Source organism: Pelophylax lessonae, assembly GCF_965119305.1.
Source record: "Pelophylax lessonae genome assembly, chromosome: 13".
In the NCBI taxonomy this organism is placed as follows: domain Eukaryota; kingdom Metazoa; phylum Chordata; class Amphibia; order Anura; family Ranidae; genus Pelophylax; species Pelophylax lessonae.
Window position 1 is genome coordinate 62,650,383 of NC_138780.1, and position 25,461 is coordinate 62,675,843.

A 25,461-nucleotide genomic window follows, 5' to 3' on the forward strand; every position below is an offset into this window, starting at 1 on the left:
TTGTGGCCCCGTCCACATGGATAGGAGGGTGTGCAAAAACCAGAGCACTGCGAGTGAACAGGCACAAGATATGTCGTAAAAGTAAAGCATCAGGCTGGAAAATCACTGCAAAAACTCCAGAGCTTCTTTGTGGCACAACAGATAAGGCCTTCCAGGTACATGACAGGACCCCCTCTCCAATGGACCCCCCTCCGGGGGCCTAGCGAGGCTTAGCAGGAAAAGGGGCATGAAAGTCTCGCATGAGAGCAGGGGCATGCAAATCTTTAGCCGGAACCCAGGAACGGTCTGTGAAGGGGTATCCTTTCCAATAAACCAAATATTGTAGGCCAGGACCCCGTCTTCTAGAATCCAGAATCTTAGAGACTCATGTTGGCCATCAACAGGAACAGGAGGAGGTAGTTGTTGAGTTCTGGAGTAACGATTGAAGATTGCCTTTTTAAGGAGAGAAACATGGAACACAGGGTGTATCCGGAGAGAGGAGGGCAATTTCAACCGATAGGAGACTGGTCCAACTCTAGCAATTACTCTAAAAGGACCAATGAATCGGGTGCCCAATTTGGTAGAGGGTTGCTTCAGTCTTACGTATTTGGTAGACAGCCAAACTCTGTCCCCCACCGCATAAGGAGGTATATGGCATCTTCGTCTGTTGGAGAAACGTTCATATCTGCCTGCTGACTTCCGTAGCAATAAGCAAATCTTTTTCCAGTGTAGCAAGATATTCTTCACCCGTTGATCTGCTGCTGGTACGCTGGATGAAGGCTGAAGTAATGGAAAGGTCTGAGGGTGATACCCCAGGGCTGCGTAGAATGGTGCTGTATGTTGGGCACTGTGCCAACGAGAGTTAATGGCAAATTCAGCCAAGGGCAAATACTTAGACCAATTGGAGTGTAGCGAGTGGATGTAATGCCGAAGATGGGTTTCAAGGGTCTGGTTGATGCATTCGGTTTGACCATCTGTTTGTGGGTGATGTGAGGTCGAGAGTGAGAGTGTTACTCCCAGTTTCTTACAAAACGCTCTCCAGAATCGGGAAATGAACTGAGATCCGCGATCTGAGACGATCTTGGTAAGTATACCATGATGTTTCACAACATGAGAAAGGAAGAGGGTAGACAGAGCTTCCGCTGTAGGTAATCCAGAGAGTGGTACAAAATGAGACCTTTTTAAAAAGCGATCCACTATGACCCGTATAGCAGTCATGCAATCAGATTTGGGTAACTCTGTAATGAAGTCCATAGTTAAATGGGTCCAAGGCTGGCGAGGTGCAGTAAGCGGTTGTAATAGCCCAGCAGGCAATGTGCGAGGTACTTTATTAGCAGCACAGGTTGGACAGGCAGCCACATAGTCTGTAACATCTCTTTTCATATGAGGCCACCAAACATGACGCTGCAAGGTCTTAAGAGTGATTGTGACACCAGGATGACCAGATAACACTCCATCATGTGCCAAGAGGAGTGCAGGTTTCCTGAGGCTGGGGGCTACAAACAGGCAACCTGGTGGTACTTTCAGCCCTTGAGGAACACGATTCTGGGTTTCCTGTAACTGTTGGGAAAGAGCTGCAGAGATCTGTGCGACAATCTTGTGAGGTGGAAATATATATTGTTCGGCAGGTTGATCTTCTTCAGAAGTAACAAACTGTCTGGAAAGAGCATCTGCCTTCCTGTTCTTATGCCCAGGGACATAGGAAAGGACAAAATTAAAACTGGAGAAGAACAGAGCCCATCGAGCTTGCAGGAGTTTCCAACGTTTAGCAGTCTGAAGATACAGCAGGTTTTTATGGTCGGTCAGGATAGAAAAAGGCTTTAGAGCCCCTTCCAGAAGATGTCGCCATTCGGTTAATGCAAGTTTTATAGCCAGTAGTTCTCGATTCCCAACATCGTAATTCAACTCCGCTGGAGAAAACTTTTTAGGAAAAACGCCACTGGATGAATCTTACCGGTCTTAGGTTGTCTCTGGGACAGCACAGCACCTGCTCCTACCTCAGAGGCATCCACCTCAACTATGTACTGGAGATCAGGGTTTGGATGCTGAAGAATTGGAGCCTTGCTGAACATACCTTTTAAAAGCTGGAAAGCTGATTCTGCTTCTGAGGGCCACAGTTTGCAATTGGTGCCTTTCCTAGTCATAGCAGTAAGGGGGGCAGCTATGGAGGCAAAACCGTTGATGAAACACCTGTAGTAATTTGCAAACCCCAGAAAGCTTTGGAGTCCCTTCAAAGTGGTCGGTTGGGGCCATTGCAAGACAGCAGAAAGTTTCTGTGGGTTCATTTGGAAACCGACACTATTGATTGACACTACGATGATGTATCCAAGAAAAGATATCTGGTTTTGATGAAAACTGCACTTCTCAATCTTTGCATAAAGGTGGTTTTCTCTCAGCCGCTGTAATACTTGCCTTACATGTGATCAGAGGTGTATTTAGGTTTTGTGCTGCCCTAGGCCAGACTAAACTGGTGCATCCCCTAATTTAAATATGACACACCTCTTCCTGTAAAGGCCACACCTCTTCCTGTTTATGACCCGCCCTGTCATCTGTAAACCACAGACCACAACCACAGTGTATCAGTGCCCATCAATGTAGCCTCATCAGTTCCCATAAGGTCAGCCTCAGCAGTGCCCATCATCATATCATACCAGGAGGTAGCAGTATGACAGCTTTATGGGGGTGCCAGATTGATTTGCCTCCTGGACCCTGCCCTCCAGCCCAATTCGCCCTATAAGACTGGCACCATACTAAAAGTGTGTAGCGCAAGCCAGCAGGGACCCTTTTTAGTGGGCTAGCAAGGAGGAGGCGGTTTTTTTTCTTGTGCGTAGTGTAGCTTTTATGCTGCCCCCCTGCAAAGTGCTGCCCTAGGCCTAGGCCTTGTTGGCCTAGGCCAAGATACAGCACTGCATGTGATCAGTGCTCAAGGTGAGTCTTGGAAAAAATTAAGATATCATCCAGGTAGATTATCACAAAACTGTTGCTGAAGTCATGAAAAATGTAATTCATGAAACGTTGGAAGACAGCAGGAGCGTTACAGTGTCCAAATGGCATAACCAGATACTCATAGTGTCCATTGCGGGTGTTGAAAGCTGTCTTCCACTCATCTCCCTCTCTAATTCAAACCAGATTATAAGCCCCTCGGAGGTCAAGTTTAATAAAGATAACGGCTCCCTTAAGCACATCAAATAACTCTAGAATAAGAGGCAACGGGTAGGAGTCTTTTACAGTGATCTAATTTAACCCTCGATAATCTATGCATGGTCGAAGACCCCCATCCATCTTTTCGACAAAGAAGAAACCTGCCCCTACTGGAGAAGAAGAGGGGCGAATAAAACCTCTTTCCAAGTTGTCCTTGTCTTTGTCTGAACAAAAGTCCATGGAGGAATATGTCAAGGGTTAAGTCCTTCCTTTGGGAAGAGGTGCTCCAGGGATCAGATTAATTGCACAAAAGAACGATGTGGAGGTAAAACCTCCGCCTTTCTCTTGCAAGACACATCTGCAAATTCATAATATTCAGGATGCAAGGTAGGAGGGATGCGCACGGAATCCAACAGACAACCAGAAAGTCTTGTGAGTCGAGATAAACAGTTCAAATAACAGGAAGACCCCCAAGAGGTTAATTCTCCCTTTACCCAATCAAAGGAAGGGTTGTGTTGTATCCAAGGGTAGCCAAGGATAACAGGCAGAAGTTGGGAATCAATAAGAGACAGGATGATTTCCTCTTTATGGAGTGCGCCTACCTGAAGGGTGATAGTGGTGGTCTCAAACTTGACAAGGCCATCTCCCAACGGCTGTCTATTCAGAGTGGAAATGCTTAGGGGTCTAGACTTTGGAACAAATGGGATGTTATTTTCTTTAGCAAAATTGTAATCCAAGAATATACCAGCGGCTCCCAAATCTACAAAAGCCGCACAGGGGACAAATTTAGAGGCTAAGTGGAAGATTGCGGGTACAGTAGTCTTGGTTTTGGAGGAAGTACTTGTAAGGTCTAACCCAGCTCCTCCGACACTGGTTAGACCCTGCCTTTTACTGGACGGGCTGGACAACCAGATAGCAAATGTCCTTTAAGTCCACAGTAGAAGCATAAGCCCAATGCACGCCTCCTCTGTCTCTCCGACTCTGAGAGGTGGAGATGGCTGACTTCCATGGGTTCCACAGGAGACTTGGATTCAACAGAAATTTCAGGTTCAGGCTGAGGTGGTGCTTGGAAGTTAGGGGCCAAGCGATATACCGGCCTTGGAAGCTTACGAGTTCTGAGTCTCTTCTGGCACCTTTCATGATACGGGAGATCCAGACAAACACACAACTCTATGAATTTTTCAAGATCTTCTGGGGAGTCCTTATAGACCAATTAATCTTTAATGCGATCTGTAAGACCTTTACGGAAAGCTGCACGTAATGCCCCTCAGTCCCATTTGGTCTCAGCCGCCAGGGTACGGAACTCAATAGCATACTGTGCCACAGTCCTGTTACCTTGTTGTATGTCCAAAAGTGAGCACTCAGCTGCAGAAGCTCTATCTAACTTGTCAAATACAGTCTGAAGAGAAGCCAGAAATCTATCAGCATCTTGCAGCACAGGATCATTGCGTTCCAGGTAAGGAGAGACCCATGCCAGGGCTTTCCCTTTTAACAATGAAATTACAAAGGTCACTTTGGCAGAAAAAGTACTGAAAGCCCAAGGGTTGTTGCGGAAGTGCAAACGACAAACGTTTAACCGCTTGCCGACCGCCCACAGTATATTTACTGTGGCAGTCAGCCCCTCGTGGGCAAAGCGACGTAGTTCACGGCCATCCCTGCACGAGTGACCGGCGGCTCGGATGTCCGCCGGCCACTCGCATTCTCCCTGGTATAACTGCAGAGACTGTACGATCCTGCTATGTAGGATCGTATGTCTCTGTGGTTACATCACAAGCCACGCCCCTTGACAGTTAGAATCATGCCCCTAGGGACACACTTAACCCCTTGATCACTAATAAAGTTAACCCCTTCCCTGCCAGTGTCATTTTTACAGTAACAGTGCATATGTACAGTGCCTTGCGAAAGTATTCGGCCCCCTTGAACTTTGTGACCTTTTGCCACATTTCAGGCTTCAAACATAAAGATATAAAACTGTAATTTTGTGTGAAGAATCAACAACAAGTGGGACACTATCATGAAGTGGAACAAAATTTATTGGATATTTCAAACTTTGTTAACAAATAAAAAACTGAAAAATTGGGCGTGCAAAATTATTCAGCCCCTTTACTTTCAGTGCAGCAAACTCTCTCCAGAAGTTCAGTGAGGATCTCTGAATGATCTAATGTTGACCTAAATGACTAATGATGATAAATAGAATCCACCTGTGTGTAATCAAGTCTCCGTATATATGCACCTGCACTGTGATAGTCTCAGAGGTCCGTTTAAAGCGCAGAGAGCATCATGAAGAACAAGGAACACACCAGGCAGGTCCGAGATACTGTTGTGGAGAAGTTTAAAGCCGGATTTGGATAAAAAAAGATTTCCCAAGCTTTAAACATCCCAAGGAGCACTGTGCAAGCGATAATATTGAAATGGAAGGAGTATCAAACCACTGCAAATCTATGAAGACCTGGCCTCCCTCTAAACTTTCAGCTCATACAAGGAGAAGACTGATCAGAGATGCAGCCAAGAGGCCCATGACCTCTCTGGATGAACTGCAGAGATCTACAGCTGAGGTGGGAGACTCTGTCCATAGGACAACAATCAGTCGTATACTACACAAATCTGGCCTTTATGGAATAGTGGCAAGAAGAAAGCCATTTCTTAAAGATATCCATAAAAAGTGTCGTTTAAAGTTTGCCACAAGCCACCTGGGAGACACACCAAACATGTGGAAGAAGGTGCTTTGGTCAGATGAAACCAAAATCAAACTTTTTGGTAACAATGCAAAACGTTATGTTTGGCGTAAAAGCAACACAGCTCATCAACCTGAACACACCATCCCCACTGTCAAACATGGTGGTGGCCAGTGGCGGCTGGGGCTCAAAATTTTTTTTGGGGGGGGGGGCGCAAACAGAAAAATGTAATAGGCATTGCTTTGCGGCAAAAAACGCTGTAAAAAATTGTGTGACGTTGAGGTCGCAAAAGTGTGAAAGGGGTCTTCAGTAATTAAGGTATAGTGTGCCCCTGTCGCGGGGTAACGTGGCAGAGCCTGACGTAAGAGGAGTGGCTTACCGGGTAACTGGCATGGCACAGGTTCACCAGAGGCGCGGAGTCTAAGTGTAAGCCGGTCTTCACCAGGGCCCCAGAAGGTGGGGATGGATTTGGCTGCTTGCTAACACCAGGTCACGGCCCCCCGGATTCCCTGGGAGATCCAGGAACAGATCCAGGACCAATAGCCGGTAGCAGGTAAACAGATCAGGACGAGACAGGAGGCTAGTCAGGACAAGCCAAGGTCAGGGCGGGCAGCAGGTAATCAGAATCCAAGGACAAGCCGGGTCAGGTAAACAGGAACAGCAGATATAACAGGCACAGGATACAGGAGAGCTGAAGACAAACAGCAAAGTGCAGTGCTGCTGGGCTGTTTAAATAAGGCAGCCTGTTTGCCAATTACTGCAATTAGTCTGCTCTAGGTTAACCCTTTAGGAGACTCATGACAGCACATCACTGTGCTCAGGAAGCATTCCTAACAGCGCCTGCGCAGGGTATTGAGTCTCTGACATTGCCCCCCCTTAAGGGCAACCTCCGGGTGCCCAAAAGGTTCCTTTTGTAGGGATGGTTGCGGAAGAAATTCCGGATTAAGTCCTGGGCATGGAAATTCTGTACCGGTTCCCAGGAATTTTATTCGGGGCCGTAGCCCCTCCACTTAACCAGGTATTGTAGCTGGTTCCTCCGCCTTCTGCAGTCTAGGATGGCCTCCACCTCAAATTCTTCGTCCCCGTTGATGGTGACAGGAGCAGGTGGTTCCGAACTTCTACCAGGAAAGGAGTCAGGTACTGCAGGTTTCAAGTGTGAAACGTGGAAGACTGGATGGATCTTGAGGGAATCGGGAAGCGTCAATTCGTAAGATACCTCATTTAATTTTCTCCTCACAGGGAACGGTCCAAAAAACTTGGGTGCCAGTTTTTTGGAAGGGCATGCCAATCGGAGATTGGTGGTGGCTAACCATACCAGGTTGCCGGGCTGGAGAACCAACTCACCTCTCCCTTCTTTTGTCAAAGAACTCTTTATTGGAGGTCTGAGCCTTGGTCATGGCATCCTGTAAGATTTTGTTGTTCTCCTTAAGGAACGCCAAGATATCCCAGACTGCTGGCACTGTAGATTCAGGAATAAAGCAGGGCAAGAAAGATGGGTGAAACCCGTAGTTGGCATAGAATGGGGACTGACCTGTAGCTGAGTGTTTGGCGTTATTGTATGCGAACTCTGCTGATGGAAGTAGCGAGACCCAGTTATCTTGAACAAAGGTGGTGAAGCATCGGATATATTGCTCGAGGGTCTGGTTGGTCCTCTCAGTCTGCCCGTTAGTCTGGGGATGGTATTTCATTTTATTATCATTTTATTATCATTACTTTGATGAAGCATGTCTCGAGACCCAATAAATATTTATGCAGAAGAACGGAGGAAGTGACATAGTTATATATATATACATTTTTGTTCAGCTTTTGTATTAGTTTCTCCTGCATTACAACCTTGGATCATCTGTTCCCTGCACTGTCTGTCTACCTATGATTTGAAGAATAAAAGTATTTCATTGCTTTCATCCACCTGAGTGCGGTTCTACTACTTCCTTTGCATTTATCTGGATGACGGGTCTCACCAGCACCAGGTTGGACTGACACACCTGAGCGGCTCTGTTCTTTCCAATTATTCCTGATCTCCGTGATTACAGCCAGCCCGGTGAGTCCTCTTTCAACATCTTCTTTGGTCTCTTCAAACTTACGGACTTTACATTGGATTTAGACAGACGGTGCATGTGTGTCATTCACACACGGAACAGACATGGAAGCAACCCTCTACCAGCCGGACGCTTAGATTATTAAGCAACAATCCGCTGAGGCAAGATGCACAAGCCACTCTCAAAAAAGCCAAGGATGATTCTTCGTCCTCTATTAAAACTATTTTTCACAAACTGGAGAAGCTCATGACTAAGGAGGTTAAAGCCTATTGGGAGAAGACAACACTAAACGAGTACATTGATGTCGCAAGGATCCCAAGAGGTCTCCGTATAAAGAAATTTCCCACCTTTGATCTGCACAACGACGATCTTAAACAGCAGTGGACAGAAACCCTTTCTAAATGTTCCTTTGATCTCATGAGATTGATTGTGGACTCTAAAAATCTGGAACTAGACAAACTACAAGAAGAAATCTCTTCATTACAAACAGAACTTTTACCATTTAAAGAGTCTCCACTATTTGCAGATCTAGACCAAGGATTAAATGATAAAATCGATAAGCTTGAGATGGACATTATAAAGGGAAAACAGGAAAAGTTGCTCAGGGATGAGATTGACTACGATACAAAGAATGTTTACACATGGAAAAGAACAAGCTCCTGGCATCGCCAATATCCAACTAAAAAACGAGTCAGCTTCTCAGATCCTGATATGGGAGCCACAGACACATCGATGGCTCATACATCGGACACATCAATGGAATCTAGATCGGGCAATGTATCATCTGCTTCAAAAAACGGGTCAAGCAAACGCAGCAGAAATTTTTTCGGAAAGTCTTTCGGAAATAGACTTGGAAAGTTCCCTTACCGGCACAACAACAGCAAGTAACAATGTTATTAATTTGTCAAAAAGAACTTTGACCACTGAGGACATAAGTCTACTGTCCAAGGGTTTGAATTTTTGCCCACATGTTCATTTTGACCCTTTTCAGACTATCCTGCAGGTCAACAAATTTGTCCGTAATTTAACTCTCAAAAGGCATTTTTTTAGTGAATCGGATACCATTTCCAATGACATTGATCCTACCATATCCCCCAACCCTGACAGGCCCGTGCTCACCTTTCGTGAGACATGTGGAGTTGGAGGATCTGGCTATGGAAAATTTGTACCTGTCAGATGAGGATTCTGAGGAGGGAGTTAAAAGAATTGCTTTGTCCACTTTTTCCAGTTTTTACCCAATTCAATCACGATCACCGAATATGGATCTTTTCCAAAAATCAGTGGAAAGAGACATATTCGGTTTAGCCATCGACACACCTTCTTCCATATCTAGATCTCTTGATAATCTAACCAGCAAAGAGAGAGTTTCTTTAAAATCATTGAAGCAAGACACGTCCATCACCATCAGAAATGCAGACAAGGGAGGTGCAATAGTTATACTTGACAGCGAGGCATATAAGAAAGAAGCCCTTAGACAGTTAAATGACACTTGCACCTATCAGCCTTTGAAAAGTGATCCCACTATTAGTTACAAATTGGCACTATGCACTTTAGTGGAAAGGGGTTTAACCCTTGGCGCTTTCTCCATCAGGGAAGCAGAGAAACTTATCCCAGATTACCCAGTTACACCTATTTTTCACCATCTCCCCAAGGTTCAGAAGGGTTTAAATCCAGTTTTGGGGAGACCTATTGTCTCTGGGATAGGATCTCTCTGTGAAAAACTAGGTGAATGGCTAGATGGTCAATTGCAGGATCTTGTATCAGAGCTCCCTAGCTATTTAAGAGACACCAAACACCTATTGAATGTTATGGATACATTTTCATGGGCAGAGGACTTTATGTGGATCACATGCGATGTGTCCAGTTTATATTCCTCTATACCCCATGATCTTGCGATTATAGCCATAGATACTTTCCTAAAACAACGGACCCACCTTAATGTTGAACTACAAGCTTATATTCTTGAGGTATTGTTATTTCTTTTGACACACAACTTTTTCTCATTTGATGGTAGTTTTTACCTCCAAAGGTGTGGGGCAGCGATGGGGGCTAAGTTTTCCCCCTCTCTCGCCAACCTTTACATGGGTTGGTGGGAGAGACCCCACATCTTTGGAGGTGACAACCCATATAGAGACCGGGTGGCTTTGTATTATCGCTACATAGACGATTTGATCTTCGTCTGTCATAAGAGTATAGATCTGAACGATTTTTTGTCATATTTGAACAACAACTCTTTAAATTTAAAATTTACAGGTACTTCAAGTGAGGACAGAATAGAATTCTTGGATGTTGCTTTGAGCCATGTTGACAACAAAGTTATATGTAATCTGTATAGGAAACCATTGTCTGGAAACAGTTTACTGCATGCGCATTCCAGCCACCCAGTTCATACCATCAAGGGCATCCCTGTAGGGCAATTCCTCAGAGTTCGTAGGATTTGCAGCAATTTACAAGATTTTAAAAAACAAGCGTCTTTATTATACCATCGATTTTTAGACAGGGGATATCCCAGATGGATGCTAAATAGGGCATACTTTATAGCTATAAATAAAGATCGTTCTGATCTCTTAACATCAAGTATCTCCAGTGACTTACGTCATACACAACAGGAAACTGTTCTCCAGAATAGTCACAGAAACAGATTCAGGCAAAAAACCAGGAATATAAACAATACCACGTCTAAGAGCCCCAAAAAAATGATTCCCTTGATCACACTATCTTTGCCCTACAGCTTAGAATTCAATAAAATAAAAAAGATCATTCAAAAGCATCTACCTACACTATACACAGATGACATCTGTGCAAGTGTTCTTGAAGATGGGGTTAATATAGTAGCTAAAAGGGCTGCCACTTTAGGTAATTCCCTATCTCCTAGCCTTTATATTTCTAAAAAATCCAATACATCTAAGACATGGCTCTATTGTAGAGGGAACTTTAAATGTGGCATGACAGACTGTGTCACCTCTCCTCATATTATCAGTAGAGACAATTTTGTCTCTACTTATGATAATAAGATATATACTATAAAAGATTTTTTCAATTGTAATACCAAATACCTCATTTATTTGATTACATGTAAATCATGTTCTGTGCAGTATGTGGGCAGAACCACTTGCAGGTTAAAAGATCGGTTCAGGGAGCACCTTAGTGACATTCGCACCCTCAAGTCCACCAATATAGCGAAGCATTTTAACAATGTACACCATGGGGACATGTCCCTGGTACAGGTCCAAATTATAGACCACGTCACTAGACCTCCTAGAGGTGGTGACGTTTTCAAATTACTTTGTAAAAGGGAAGTCCTTTGGATTTTTAAGTTACATACACGGATGCCTCATGGGTTAAACTGGGAGTGGGACGTCACTCATTTTTATGAGTGACACCCTCTCTCTGGTATTTACTCTTTCTGGCACTTCCCTCTCCTCCTTCTTGTTCGAGCTCACAGTTAGATTTAACTTCATGTGCTATGCTCTTGCTGTAACAGCGAATATGTATATTAAGCTTATTTCTTCTACAGCGTATATGTTTCACCATGCAATTAGTTGTCATTTACATTTTTTTGAAATGTTTAAACACAAATATTGCATTGTTAATACAATGTCCGCGTGTATGGATTTACAATTGATATGATATTTATCGCACGCGGTCATTGATTGATTGTCTATTTTTACTACATTTATGAGGGTCCTCCATTTAATCTTTCCCGTTGGCAATTGGTCCCACACCCACTGGTTCGTTGGCATTGAATCATGTGCTTTGTTGAAATGTTTCACAGTCAAGTATTTGTGTCCTTCTGGACATAAACTTGATCTGTGTTTAGGTTTCCTTTTTTTAGAAATAATTCTTTACCTTGTTTTCTGCCATCGACAGACATCGGTTTTCTTTTTGCATAATATGTTTATATTATAACCTTTGTCTGCAGGGGTCTAGGGACCTTTTCTCCAACGGGCCTATGTACATTGTGTTCATGGAGTGTATCCATTTCGGCAATATTTTGCGTCTCTTGACATGCTTCAATTTTTATATCTCATTTTTTCCCATTGTACCAACAGGAAATTACATCTATACAAGTACTGTACATACACTTTTACACATATCTATTTTTTTCACTTGTCTCATTCACATAATATTTACATCACTAGTATCTAGATTCTTGCTTGTCTAGTTCATTTTTTCCACGTTTCACATTATAGCATCACTTATTGTTGTTCACAATACACAATATTTACATTCGTTATTTTATGATCAATATGGTGGGCTCGCGTAGACACTGCTGTACACTTATAAATTCTATAAATTTTGTGAATTTGTTTTTTAACACTAATCAGCGCAGCCGACACACCTTTTTGGATTTCACTTAATTTTTGATCATCTGTCATCGTTCATGATTTTTTCCATTTCTTTTTTATATATTCACTGTCATTTGTTTATGTACATTTTTTCATTTTTATTCTATACCATTATCCGATAATATGGATATGCAGGTGAAGATACACATTGCTGGGCATTGTAGCCGCATGCATACATGCCTATATATATATTTTTTTTTTTCTTTTTACAAAACAATTTTTGTTTTGTTTGTTTGTTTTTTAATTTAATATGTTACATGTATGCAGTTTCTTGTGGCTCCAGGCATTATACCCATGCATGTGTATGTGTGTGCTATGTGTTTCTTCTTGCATTTTTACATACTTTATATATATACACGCATGTGTATGATCTATATACTTTTCAAATGCTTCATTTACATATACACATACACATTTTCCCTCATGGTATTTTTCATTGGGAAATGGTGAGAGTTTTCACTTATTCATTTATTTATTTATTTATTCAAATTTACAATTTGTCTTTCAATATTATCTTCATTTTATTATCATTACTTTGATGAAGCATGTCTCAAGACCCAATAAATATTTATGCAGAAGAACGGAGGAAGTGACATAGTTATATATATATACATTTTTGTTCAGCTTTTGTATTAGTTTCTCCTGCATTACAACCTTGGATCATCTGTTCCCTGCACTGTCTGTCTACCTATGATTTGAAGAATAAAAGTATTCCATTGCTTTCATCCACCTGAGTGCGGTTCTACTACTTCCTTTGCATGGTATGCGGAGGACATTGACAGCTTGATTTTCAGTGAATCACATAAAGCTCTCCAGAAGCGAGAAGTAAATTGGACACCTCTATCCGACACAATGTTCATTGGGACCCCGTGAAGCCTTACAATTTCTCTGATGAAGACCTGCGCCGTCTCAAGCGCGGAGGGTGTACCTCTTAGTTGTATGAAGTGAGCCATTTTCGACAGACGGTCTACTACCACGAAGATTGCAGAATAACCGTCTGATGGTTATAATAATAACCGTCTGATTGTTTACAACACTTCTCCAAGTCGGGCCACCAGAACGTGCGCTGCACAAGATCCAGGGTCTTATGGATCCCGAAATGACCAGCCATCGGGTGGTCATGACACAGTCCTAGGATGGACACACGAGCACTTTCTGGAACGAAAATTTGATCCCCTCTCCATAGCAGTCCATTTCTGGGTACCAGTATAGTTCCAGCAGGATGGGGAGCATTTACTGTGGCTTGTCTCAGAGCGGTAAGAAGGTCAGACTGAAAAGGCAGAAAGTTACCTTGGGTTAAGATGGTGTCAGGTACAATGATTTCTTTAGAACTGTCGTACATTCGAGAGAGAGCATCGGGTTTCGTATTCTTGGAACCCGGTCGATACGTTATATGGAACGTAAATCTGGAAAAAAAAAGTGCCCACCTTGCTTGGCGAGGTCTCAGGCGTTTGGCCGTCCTCAAATACTCCAGGTTCTTATGATCCGTGTAGATGAGTATGGGATGTGCCGCCCCTTCCAATAGATACCTCCACTCCTCCAGGGCGGTCTTGATCATAGTTCCTCTCCGCAGGAGAAAGCTTACGGGAGAAGAAAGCTACCGGATGAATCAGGTCCTTGAGACCTTGACGCTGGGAGATAACTGCTCCTACTGCGATTTCCGAGGCGTCAACTTCAAGGATGTAAGGCAGGGCGGGATTCGGGTGGCTGAGGATAGGAGCAGAAGTAAACAGCTCCTTCAGGGCTGTAAATGCGACTTGCGCCTCGGGAGACCAGTGGAAGCTGGTACCTTGTTTGGTGAGCAGGGTAATAGGGGCAATGATGGAAGAGAACCCCTTGATAAATTTCCTGTAGAAATTTGCGAATCCTATGAAACGCTGAATCCCCTTTTTATCCACCGGTGCGGGCCAATCCAGGATGGCGGAGACCTTCTGAGGGTCCATTTTGACCCCTTCAGAGGAGATTATTAACCCGAGGAATTGGATACTCTGCTGTTCAAATTCGCATTTCTCGGGTTTTGCGTAGAGCCTGTGTAGCCGGAGTCGGTGGAGTACCTTTTTAACGTGTTCTCGGTGCTGGGCCAGGGAGGAAGAGAAGACCAAGATATCGTGCAGGTAGACAATAACAAAGATGTCCAGATAGTCTCTGAAGATGTCGTTGACAAAGTGCTGGAAGGTGGCCGGGGCATTGCAGAGCCCGAAAGGCATCGCCAAATATTCATAATGCCCGAATCTGGTGCGGAATGCTGTCTTCCATTCATCCCCCTCCCTAATACGGACCAAATTGTAGGCTCCCCGTAGGTCCAGTTTGGTGAATACAGAGGCGGTTCTTAGTCTCTGGAAGAGTTCAGGAATCAAGGTACCGGTTTTTGACCGTAGTTTTATTTAACTCACGGTAGTCCACACATGGCCGAAGTGAATGGTCTTTTTTCTCCACAAAAAAGATCCCAGCTCCTGCCGGAGAAGTAGAGGGTCGGATGAATCCCTTCTCTAGATTCTCCGTCACATAGTCTTTAAGGGTACCCAATTCTCGTTCCGATAAAGGAAAGATACGTCCGAAAGGGATCTCGGCCCCGGAAGCAATTCAATTGGACAATCATAGGGGCGGTGGGGGGTAAGATCTCAGCCCCCTGTTTACTGAAGACATCCAAGTATTCGTGATAAGATACTGGGACAGAGGAACGTATCTCCTTATCAGCGTCCATACAGAGTAGGGTGCTAGGAGCACTATGGCGTACTGGCAGGCAATGATTCTGGCAGTAAGGGGACTGGAACTTGACGTCTCCAGAAGTCCAATTAATCTGCGGGTTGTGTGCCTGCAACCAGGGTAACCCCAGAATAACGGGAAACAAGGGAGAAGAGATGGCATCCAGGCATAACAACTCCTTGTGCCCTTCGAGAGTGGCCACAGGCAATGGAGGGGTTTCTTGGGTAACTGGCCCAGACTTGATGTGGGACCCATCTGCTAGGAAGATGGAGAGTCCCTGCGACTTGGGTCGAAGTGGGATGCGTTGATGGGCAGCAAAGGTAAGGTCAATGAAGCAGCTGTATGCCCCGGAATCAATAATAGTGGTGACCGGGATCGGGCCTTCTGGGAGCTGAAATGAGATAGAGAGAGCCAGGTGAGTGGTAGTGTTGACAGAGACTGGATAACTTGAGGGGGATATAGAAAGACGCTTATGCATCTTTGCTGGGCATGAGCGTACAAAGTGTCCGGCCTCTCCGCAGTACAGGCACAGGTTGTTCTGACATCGTCGTGAGCGTTCTTCTGTTGATAAGGAAGGACGCATAAGCCCAAGTTGCATCGGCTCCGACGTATCCGATTCAGAAATAAGCGGAGCAGTGTTGCTGGAACGGGCACCAGAGGAGACGGTGTGGATGGGATTAGGAACCCGTGGCAACATCCAGACTGGGCGGGTCTGCTGCGTGGACCTCTCTGCTCTACGCTCACGGAGCCGGCGGTCTATCTGTATGGCCAGGGTGATTAATGCCTCCAAGGTCTCGGGTATACCCACTCGGGCCAGTTCATCTTTCAAGTTTTCTGAAAGACCCAGGCGGAACTGATGTCGCAAGGCTGCGTCGTTCCAGTGAGTGTCCGTACTCCAACGCCTGAAGTCAGTGACGTAATCCTCTACGGCCCTGTTGAAGTGAAGTGAGCGCGGTTTCTGCGGTAGCAGTGCGCTGCGGGTCTTCGTATAACTGCGCCATTGCGTTAAAGAAAGCCGTCATGGAGTCCAGCTGGTCATTGCGCTCTTCAAGCAGGCGGTGAGCCCAGGACTGAGATTCACCTTGAAGCAGGGATATGATGAACTCCACTTTGGTTGCTTCCAAGGAGAAGGTTCGGGGTTGCAGGGAGAAGTACAGCTCGCAGGCATTGCGGAAGGCTCTAAACTTGCTCCGATCCCCAGAAAACCTTTCCGGCGTAGGGACCCTTGGCTCAGGAGGCAGCATCACCACCGTCGGCCCGGAGGGAGCCATGGAAGCAGCAGAAACTGTAGGGTCCGTGAAGGGGGTCAGGGACTGAACACGCCCCTCCAGCTGGGTATAGCCCGCTTGCAGGGACTTAACGGCCTGGGTAAGGGCCGCAAGGTGCTGGCAGATGTCATCCATAGGAGAGGCTCCTCTAGCAGGCTCAGTCATGGCTGTGTTATACTGTCACGGGGTAACGTGGCAGAGCCTGACGTAAGAGGAGTGGCTTACCGGGTAACTGGCGTGGCACAGGTTCACCAGAGGCGCGAAGTCTAAGTGTAAGCCGGTCTTCACCAGGGCCCCAGAAGGTGGGGATGGATTTGGCTGCTTGCTAACACCAGGTCGCGGCCCCCCGGATTCCCCCCGGATTCCCTGGGAGAGCCAGGAACAGATCCAGGACCAATAGCCGGTAGCAGGTAAACAGATCAGGATGAGACAGGAGGATAGCCAAGGTCAGGGCGGGCAGCAGGTAATCAGAATCCAAGGACAAGCCGGGTCAGGTAAACAGGAACAGCAGATATAACAGGCACAGGATACAGGAGAGCTGAAGACAACACAGCAAAGTGCAGTGCTGCTGGGCTGTTTAAATAAGGCAGCCTGTTTGCCAATTACTGCAATTAGTCTGCTCTAGGTTAACCCTTTAGGAGACTCATGACAGCACATCAGTGTGCTCAGGAAGCATTCCTAAGAGCGCCTGCGCAGGGTATTGAGTCTCTGACAGCCCCCTTTCAGTGCAGAGAGACCAGCGTGCCCCCTTTCAATGCAGAGAGACCAGCGTGCCCCCTTTCACTGTACAGTGACCAGCGTGCCCCCTATTAATGCACAGTGACCAGTGTGCCCCCTTTCAATGCACAGTGACCAGCGTGCCCCCTTTCAATGCAGTGACAAGTGTACATGCCCCCTTCAATGAGGTGACCAGCATACATGCCCCCTTCAATGCAGTGACCAGCGTACATGCCCCCTTCAATGCAGTGACCAGCGTACATACCCCCTTCAATGCAGAGATCAGCATACATGCCCCCTTCAATGCAGAGTCCAGCATAAATGCCCCCTTCAATGCAGTGACCAGCATACCGTTCCCCCAATGCAGTGACCAGCGTACATGCCCCCAATGCAGTGACCAGCGTACATGCCCCCAATGCAGTGACCAGCGTACATGCCCCCAATGCAGTGACCAGCATACATGCCCCCAATGCAGTGACCAGCGTACATGCCCCCAATTTAGTGACCAGTGTACATGCCCCCAATGTAGTGACCAGCGTACATGCCCCCAATGTAGTGACCAGCATACCATTCCCCCAATGCAGTGACCAGCGTACATGCCCCCAATGCAAAGATCAGCGTGCGTGCCACCAATGTAGTGACCAGCATACATTCCCCCAATGCAGAGATCAGCGTGCGTGCCCCCTTACTTACCTGGAGCAGCAGCGGCGGCGATCGGCTTCTCCTCGGTCCCGGTGGCGCGTTTCCTCCAATCCTTCTGCTCCCGCCTCCTCCTCGGCCAATGGCATGGGGTTTGCCTTGCGGTCAATCAGGAAGCGCGTGTAGGACCCGCTTCCTGATTGGCCAGGAGGAGGATCGGTGTGACAATAGCGAATTTTCATTCGCTATTTTCACACATTGGGTGGGCTCGGGACGCACTGCTCTGTGCCCTGGGTCCACCCTTTGCATCGCCCTGTTAGAGCCTCTGGCTCTAATCAGGTGATGCAAAAAAAAATCCCCATCCAGGGGGCCGGACGCATGGATGGGGGGCGGCGCCCCTGCGCCCCTAACGAACCGGCTGCCACTGGTGGTGGCAGCATCATGGTTTGGGCCTGCTTTTCTTCAGCAGGGACAGGGAAGATGGTTAAAATTGATGGGAAGATGGATGGAGCCAAATACAGGACCATTATGGAAGAAAACCTGATGGAGTCTGCAAAAGACCTGAGACTGGGACGGAGATTTGTCTTCCAACAAGACAATGATCCAAAACATAAAGCAAAATCTACAATGGAATGGTTCACTAATAAACATATCCAGGTGTTAGAATGGCCAAGTCAAAGTCCAGAACTGAATCCAATCGAGAATCTGTGGAAAGAACTGAAAACTGCTGTTCACAAACGCTCTCCATCCAACCTCACTGAGCTCGAGCTGTTTTGCAAGGAGGAATGGGCAAAAATTTCAGTCTCTCGATGTGCAAAACTGATAGAGACATACCCCAAGCGACTTACAGCTGTAATCGCAGCAAAAGGTGGCGCTACAAAGTATTAACTTAAGGGGGCTGAATAATTTTGCACGCCCAATTTTTCAGTTTTTTATTTGTTAACAAAGTTTGAAATATCCAATAAATTTTGTTCCACTTCATAATTGTGTCCGACTTGTTGTTGATTCTTCACAAAAAATTACAGTTTTATATCTTTATGTTTGAAGCCTGAAATGTGGCAAAAGGTCGCAAAGTTCAAGGGGGCCGAATACTTTCGCAAGGCACTGTAAATCGAAGATTTCCTCCATTACTAGTAAAAATAAATAAACAAAAATGACATAAATCTTTCCCCTTGTTTGTAGACAAGATAACTTTTGCGCAAACCAATCAAAATACGCTTATTGCGATTTTTGTTTACCAAAAATATGTAGCAGAATACAAATTGGCCTAAAAGGATGAAAAAATTTAATATTTCAATTTTTTTTTTGGGAATGTTATATAGCAGAATGTGAAAAATGTTGTTTTTTTTTATCAGAATTGTCGCTATTTTTTTGTTTATAGCGCAAAAATAAAAAAACGCACAGGTGATCAAATACCACCAAAAGAAAGCTCTGTTTGTGGGGAAAAACAGGACATCAATTTTATATTGGTACAGCGTCGAACGACCACGCAATTTTCCGTTAAAGTAACGCAGTGCAGAATCGCAAAAAAATGGCCTGGTCCTTAAGGGGACAAATGCTTCCAGGCCAGAACTGGTTAATGGTTGTGTGTTGAGTTATTTTGAGGGGACAGCAAATTTACACTGTTATACAAGCTGTACACTTACTACTTTACATTGTAGCAAAGTGTCATTTTTTCAGTGTTGTCACATGAAAAGATAAAATAAAATATTTATAAAAATGTGAGGGGTGTACTCACTTTTGTGAGATACTGTATATTCACAGAATAAAAAAAAAAACAGTGCATAAAGTAATAAATTAATAAGTAAAAAGTCCAAAATTCATATGAAGTCCAACCAATAAATGCGATGTATAAAATTTTCCAGTGAAGAAGGTGTATCCGTATATGTAAAGAAAGCAGCCTAAAAAGTCCTGTTCAAAACCAGCTTCTTCACCACGTGCAAACCACCACAAAGAACATGCTAGCTGCTTACCAGGTGTTTAGACCTAACAGCGCTTATAGGAAAAAGTCCCAAAATAGTTGGATGAATACGATCTACCCACTGAGCCGATGGATGAATGGAAGGTAAGCCGCCACTAATACTCCCAATGCCTCCCGATCAAGTTGCTACCTCACACCAGATAGAACCGGGACATTCCACTGATCAATACCAACACAACCATCCCATAAAAGAGGAAAGGAAATCTATCATGGGTGCAGTAACTTAAAAACAGATTTTATTAAACACGAGGCATCTACTTATATAGACAAAATGCAATCTGCTTATCAGAAAACAGCATTCCATGCCCCAGCGGGCGTAATGACATCACCACTATATCTCTGCCCATTTTTCTCTGCTCTGAAAAAATGGTACCAATAGATAGACTACTGAGTCTTCAGTCAAATCATGGCTTTTGGTGCCTGGATGAGTCCCTGCTCCCCATCAATGTGCTGGAACCTTGGGTGATCAGATGGACTCTGCTTCGCTGGATGTATGACTGAGGGACAACCCATGCAGGTACAGTCAAAGAACACTACAGCAGTGGCATACAGTATATATTTTTAGTAAACTGTTGAAGAGTTAGAACCTCTGTTGGTTTTTCATATTATCTTTGTCATCATTTAGGAAATTTCCCAAGATGGCCTGTTTCGGCAACATCCTGTGTGTTAGAGTGTCTCTATAGCAAAATAAAGCACAACTATAAGATAAATAGTGTTGCGCAATTATTTAAATAAATAAATATAATGCTAACCAGTGAATATCATCAAATAAATATAGAATGTATACAGTGCCAAAAATGCATGTAAATGTAAAAGTGCAAAGAATGTAAATGCAAATACTAAAACAGCTCCAATAATAAATCAATAAATATATACAAAATATATAAAAAATATATATAAAGGTGCAAAATAATAATATGTGTAAAATTGCAAAAAAGAGTCCAGTGATAAATATTCCCGTGAAGTAATAGTGCTGAAAACACAGTCCTATAACAGTGAACTGGCTAACTAAAGTGGCTAGTGCTTCCCACAGGTGAGTGACCAGAGTGTCACAGTAAGCAAACAACCGTGCACCCCCTTGTGATTGGATGCTCACCTTAGAGCATATACATTAGAGCGTATATACAGGAGAACTTAGTGCGAATCCATCTGGATCCCTATGACTCTTCTCATCCGAAACACCTTAGGCTGGTAGATTCCGTCCCTCAATGCAGCGTCATGTATGAATAGAAAGCTCACAATAGTGCATGAAATCCTTCAACTGGCCATAACAGCGAACAATCTGAACGGAAAAGAAATGAAATCGTGGTGGTATAGTGAGAGACGCCATGTGTGTCTGCCTGCTAGTGTGACGGCAGCTGACAGTCTCACCAGATACTAGCGAAGCGCTCCGTCCGTCCTTGTCCCTCCCCTACGCGTGACGACACAAGGGACCACGTGTCTTCCTCAGGGGGATATATCGGATCTTTTGTGTTAAAGCACAACTATAGGCATGCGAGCAGGGTGCCTGCGCACACCCTAATCGCCTTGTGTGCATTAGCTAATCACCCTGTGTGTAGGCTGGGAGATGGTATATATAAAATATACATGGGATCATTATTACTGTTATCTTTGTTTTTCTGCATTTAACGTCCTTTCTTTCTTTCTTTCTTTTAGTTGTAATCGATGGCGTGGAATGGAATGATGTTAAATTTTTCCAGCTAGCTGCACAGTGGTCGTCTCATGTCAAGCACTTCCCCATCTGTATATTTGGACATTCAAAATCCAACTTCTAGCCTCCTACCACAGGGGTCTTGTCACTGCTGCCCTCCTTCTCAAGACTCAAGTTTGGATACTAACTAGTGCCAACTACTACCCCGAACTTAAACCCATCCAGCTCCTTTCCTTTGCTTTTTTTTATTACTATTGTGTTTTTTATTGCTCATACTATTTAAAGTTAAGCTTGAAGTTACATTTTTGTATTTTTTAATTTTACAACCAAGGGAGGACATTTTCAAAATTAAGTCGTAAACATACTGCTTACCCAGCAGTAAGTTTGGTACTCCATTACCCGGGTAAAAAGATGCACTGCTAACCAATGTGTTACATGTAGGGTTGGGTTAGGTTGATGATTTCAGTGTGTGTGTGTTGGAATTTTAGGTTGGCCTATGATTGAATTAAACTAGTACTATGCCATTCATGGTTTTGCACTTTGTTGAAACTTTCTGCCAGGATGGATCTTTTTGCCACTTTGTTACATTGTTTGGGAAGGGAAATGATATTCCTCACTCCTAATTCATATGAGCAGCTGCAGATTTTTTTTTTTTTTTGTTTCTGCTAAGGAGCCTTGTCATTTTCCAAATAGGATTGGCACAAAGAGGAGCTGCAGTCATTTTTGTGTTTATTAAAAAACAGCAGCTAAAAAAAACTTTAGCTGCTGACTTTTAATAAACACACTCACCTGTCTCAGGAACCAGCGATGTGCTCACCTGAGCCATTCTTTCCCTTGGTCTTCAGTCCCCGGTGTCAGCATCTCAACTGTGGGCATCCGGCTGTGACAGCTTGTGGCTTCACAGCCGGGTGCCCGCTGCGCATTGTGAATAGTTCCGCAGCCTTTAAGGACCTGGGCGATCCAAGTAGAAGTGTAAGCTGGTACCTGTCAAAACCACTTACCCCGCCCTCCAAAAAAAACGTCTTTTGGTGAAAAGAAGGCCTTAAAGCAGAACTTCCCCTTTTGGGTGGAGCTCTACTTTAGGAATAATTGATACTTTTTATATTTAACAAACTGAGGGTTCTTAACATTATGAGACATTATTTTTAATGGAGTTGTGTGATAAAGCCACTCAAATAATGTTCCTTAACTTCCACACCTTGGTATAGGACTTGTGTTGATCTGACTTCACTGACTCTGTTGTTTAATGTATTCTAATAAACTAGAGTTCACTTTTTTCTACACATAGTGCTTACTAGCTGCACTCTAGGATATCTAAACAGAGCTACTAAGCTTCTCAATATTAAAGGAAAAAAATGTTTAACCCCTGGAATTTACTTTTACTGTTGGTTTTTAGAGGAAAAATAACAGAGTCTGACTACTGGAACTTTCTAATTTGCAAATGTTGTTTGAAATTCTCCACAGTGATTTGTAATTGCTTGTATCACTAAGCTCATGATTGCTGAAAGCACTGCTAGCTGTTTCTGAGCTGTACTTATTACAGTAGGTCAGTTGGACATTCCTTTCCATCAAATAGTTTGCCACAAATTTGAATGCTTGCTGCTCTCTTTAGCTTAGTATAGCAGTGTTTGATGTAAGGATTTATTTAATTTTACCCTTACCCAGGTGCATTGACAGTTGCAGTATATCATTTAAAGCATGGAAAATGCTTCAAAATAGCCATATTGGATATTTGGTATTGTGATAAGCCATACTATGGATTAGGATGATAACTGAAAACACGTCTGTGTGATTTGCGATGTCATGTCCGGAAAAATAACCATCAGCCCCTCCTAATGATTCATTTTCCTATTCAGGTGTCCTTGATACCATGGGAACTTGTAAACTGTGTATAATGAACTACAGCACATCAAAAGAGTATATCAGCACTTGCCTTTCAAGAGCCTAATATACGAAATGATGTTACAGCACAATATTTTGCCAGGTTGCTGTCAGAAATTGTCTTAAAATGATGACACTCTATAATATCAACAACATTATCTAGTGGCCATAAGATCATTCAGCCAGAACATGTCTTTATACAGTGATGAAAATGCAAGGGAGATTACTTTACTTACTGTGTAATGGAGAAAATGCCTGTTAAGTTTTTTTTCCAGGAAAAAAATGTTTATAATATCTTATATATTTATCCAAATTTGCTCTCCATTAAATAAAATAACTGACAGTAATTATTGATAGCAGTTAATCTTTGGCTTTGTGTCTTTATTGGCAATATTATATTGATCTGTTTTTGTACTTGTGTTTACATGACACAAGTCATTGTTTAATATGCATAGTATAGGCACAAGTTCCTTTTAAAGCATGGGTGTCCAACCTTTTGGCTTCTCTGGGCCACATTGAGTGTAGAGAAATGTTCTCGGGCCGCATATAAAATATATACTATAGTTAAGGTATATAAGTAATAAAATTCCGCCGCGCCCTTCCCGTGCCACTGCGCCCCCTGCACTAATTTAACACAAACCGAGGATGATGAAATGAAATGGAATCAGTATACAGAGGTTTACTTCTTCTGAGAGATATTAAAGGAACACTCTAACCACCATGACCAATTCAGTGATTTGAAGTGGTCATGGTGGTAGGAGTCAGAAACACTGCACATGCTCGCCTCCCCCCCTCCCCTCCGAGGCAGCCTCTGCCTACCGTTAGTTGGAAGCCACTGTGTCCATGCCCCCGACCCGACTTCCTTCCTCCCCAGCAAAAAAAAATTGTCAGGGGTCAGTGGGCCGCATTGCCTGGGGTTCCGGGCCCCAGGTTGGACATGCCTGCTTTAACCGGTTGCCGACTGCCGCAAGTACATATACTGCGGTGGTCAGCCCCGGCCAGGCAAAGTGACGTATATATACGTCACTAGCCTGTCAGTTGCTTGTGAGCCAATAGCGGGCGAGCGCGCGCCCGCGGAGGCGGGCGAGCGTGCGCCCGCCCCGGCTCGTTCCCTGGGAAGTTTGTGCGTGTGACCGGCGGACCCGATGTCCGCCGGTCACTCGCGATCATCCTCCGTGAAGGGAGAAAGGAAGGCAGCTGATGTAAACAAGCCGCCTGTCATTCTCCCCTGTGTAGGAATGGTGATCATACGGTTCTACTATTTAGGACCGTTGATCACTGTTCCTACACTAGTAGCCATGTCCAATCACAGTAAGAAGCACGCCCCTAGGGACACACTTAACCCCTCCTTCCCCAATAAAGTTAACCCCTTCCCTGCCAGTGTCATTTTGCAGTAACAGTGCATATGTATAGCACTGATTACTGCAGTAATGTCACTGGTAACCCCAAAAGTGTCAAAAATGTCAGTCAAGGGTCCGATCTGTCCACCGCAATGTCGCAGTCCCGCAAAAAATCGCAGATCGCCGCCATTACGCGTTAAAAAAAAAAACACCAAAAATGACAGAAATCTTTCCCTTAGTTAGTAAACGCAATAACTTTTGCGCAAACCATTAAAAATACGCTTTTTGCAATTTTTTTTTTTACCAAACATATGTAGCAGAAAACAAATTGGCAAAAAATGTTAAAAAATTTTGATTTTTACATTTTTTTGGGGGGGAATTTTAGACTACTTTTTCTCTTCCACTTCTGTCACACATAGGATCGAAGACCCTGAAATACATGACATTGTCATTTCTGACCACGCCCCTATCTCAATCACACTAGATCCCCCGGATAAAAACGCGGACTCCCACCTGTGGAGATTCCCGAGCTATTTACACAACAACTCAGACTTCCAGGCCTTTCTAGCCCGGGCCTGGAATGAATACTCGGCTGATAATGTATCCCATATCTCTCAGCCAAATCTGTTTTGGGAGGCTGGTAAAGCCTTCCTTCGCGGAAGAATCATTTCCTACGCTTCCGCCTATCGGAAAAATGCCTCGGCGAGTTTTATCCGAGCTAGTGAGCACCTTCGTTTAGCCCAAAGTACATTGTTGTCCTCAGACTCCCCCCCCACACAGACAGGCATGGGTCCTTGCTAAACAAGCCTTTGATTCCTGGGCTGACAAATCTATTAAGAGAGCGCATTTCACGGCCACTATGCACAAGTTTGGGAACAAGGCGGGCAAAGTACTAGTGCGGCTGTGCAGGGCTCCCTACAAACCCACACATATAGCCTCCCTTCGGCGTGCTTCGGGCATGGTGGAGTCCACTCCCGCGGGAGTGCAGTCGATCATGCGCGACTTTTATACGTCTCTCTACTCCCCTGACCCTTTCAATGTCACTCAGGCAAACTTTTTTCTCAACAGCGTAGTCCTCCCCAAGATATCACCGAC

General features: G+C 44.4%; 1 protein-coding gene across 7 annotated transcripts in view; it reads left to right on the top strand.

Moving 5' to 3' along the window:
• The window catches only part of PACS2 (phosphofurin acidic cluster sorting protein 2), a 1,277,570-nt gene extending 1,255,809 nt beyond the window's left edge, over positions 1-21,761 (top strand). For 6 of the 7 annotated variants that reach the window (XM_082242585.1, XM_082242586.1, XM_082242584.1 and 3 more), the window contains one exon: positions 21,151-21,761. In XM_082242585.1, the coding sequence (XP_082098711.1) occupies positions 21,151-21,269 (119 nt within the window). In that variant the 3' untranslated portion in view covers positions 21,270-21,761. The remainder of the gene's footprint in view (positions 1-21,150) is intronic. The other variant, XR_014224766.1, reaches the window with a different exon arrangement.
• The last annotated feature ends 3,700 nt before the right edge of the window (positions 21,762-25,461 follow it).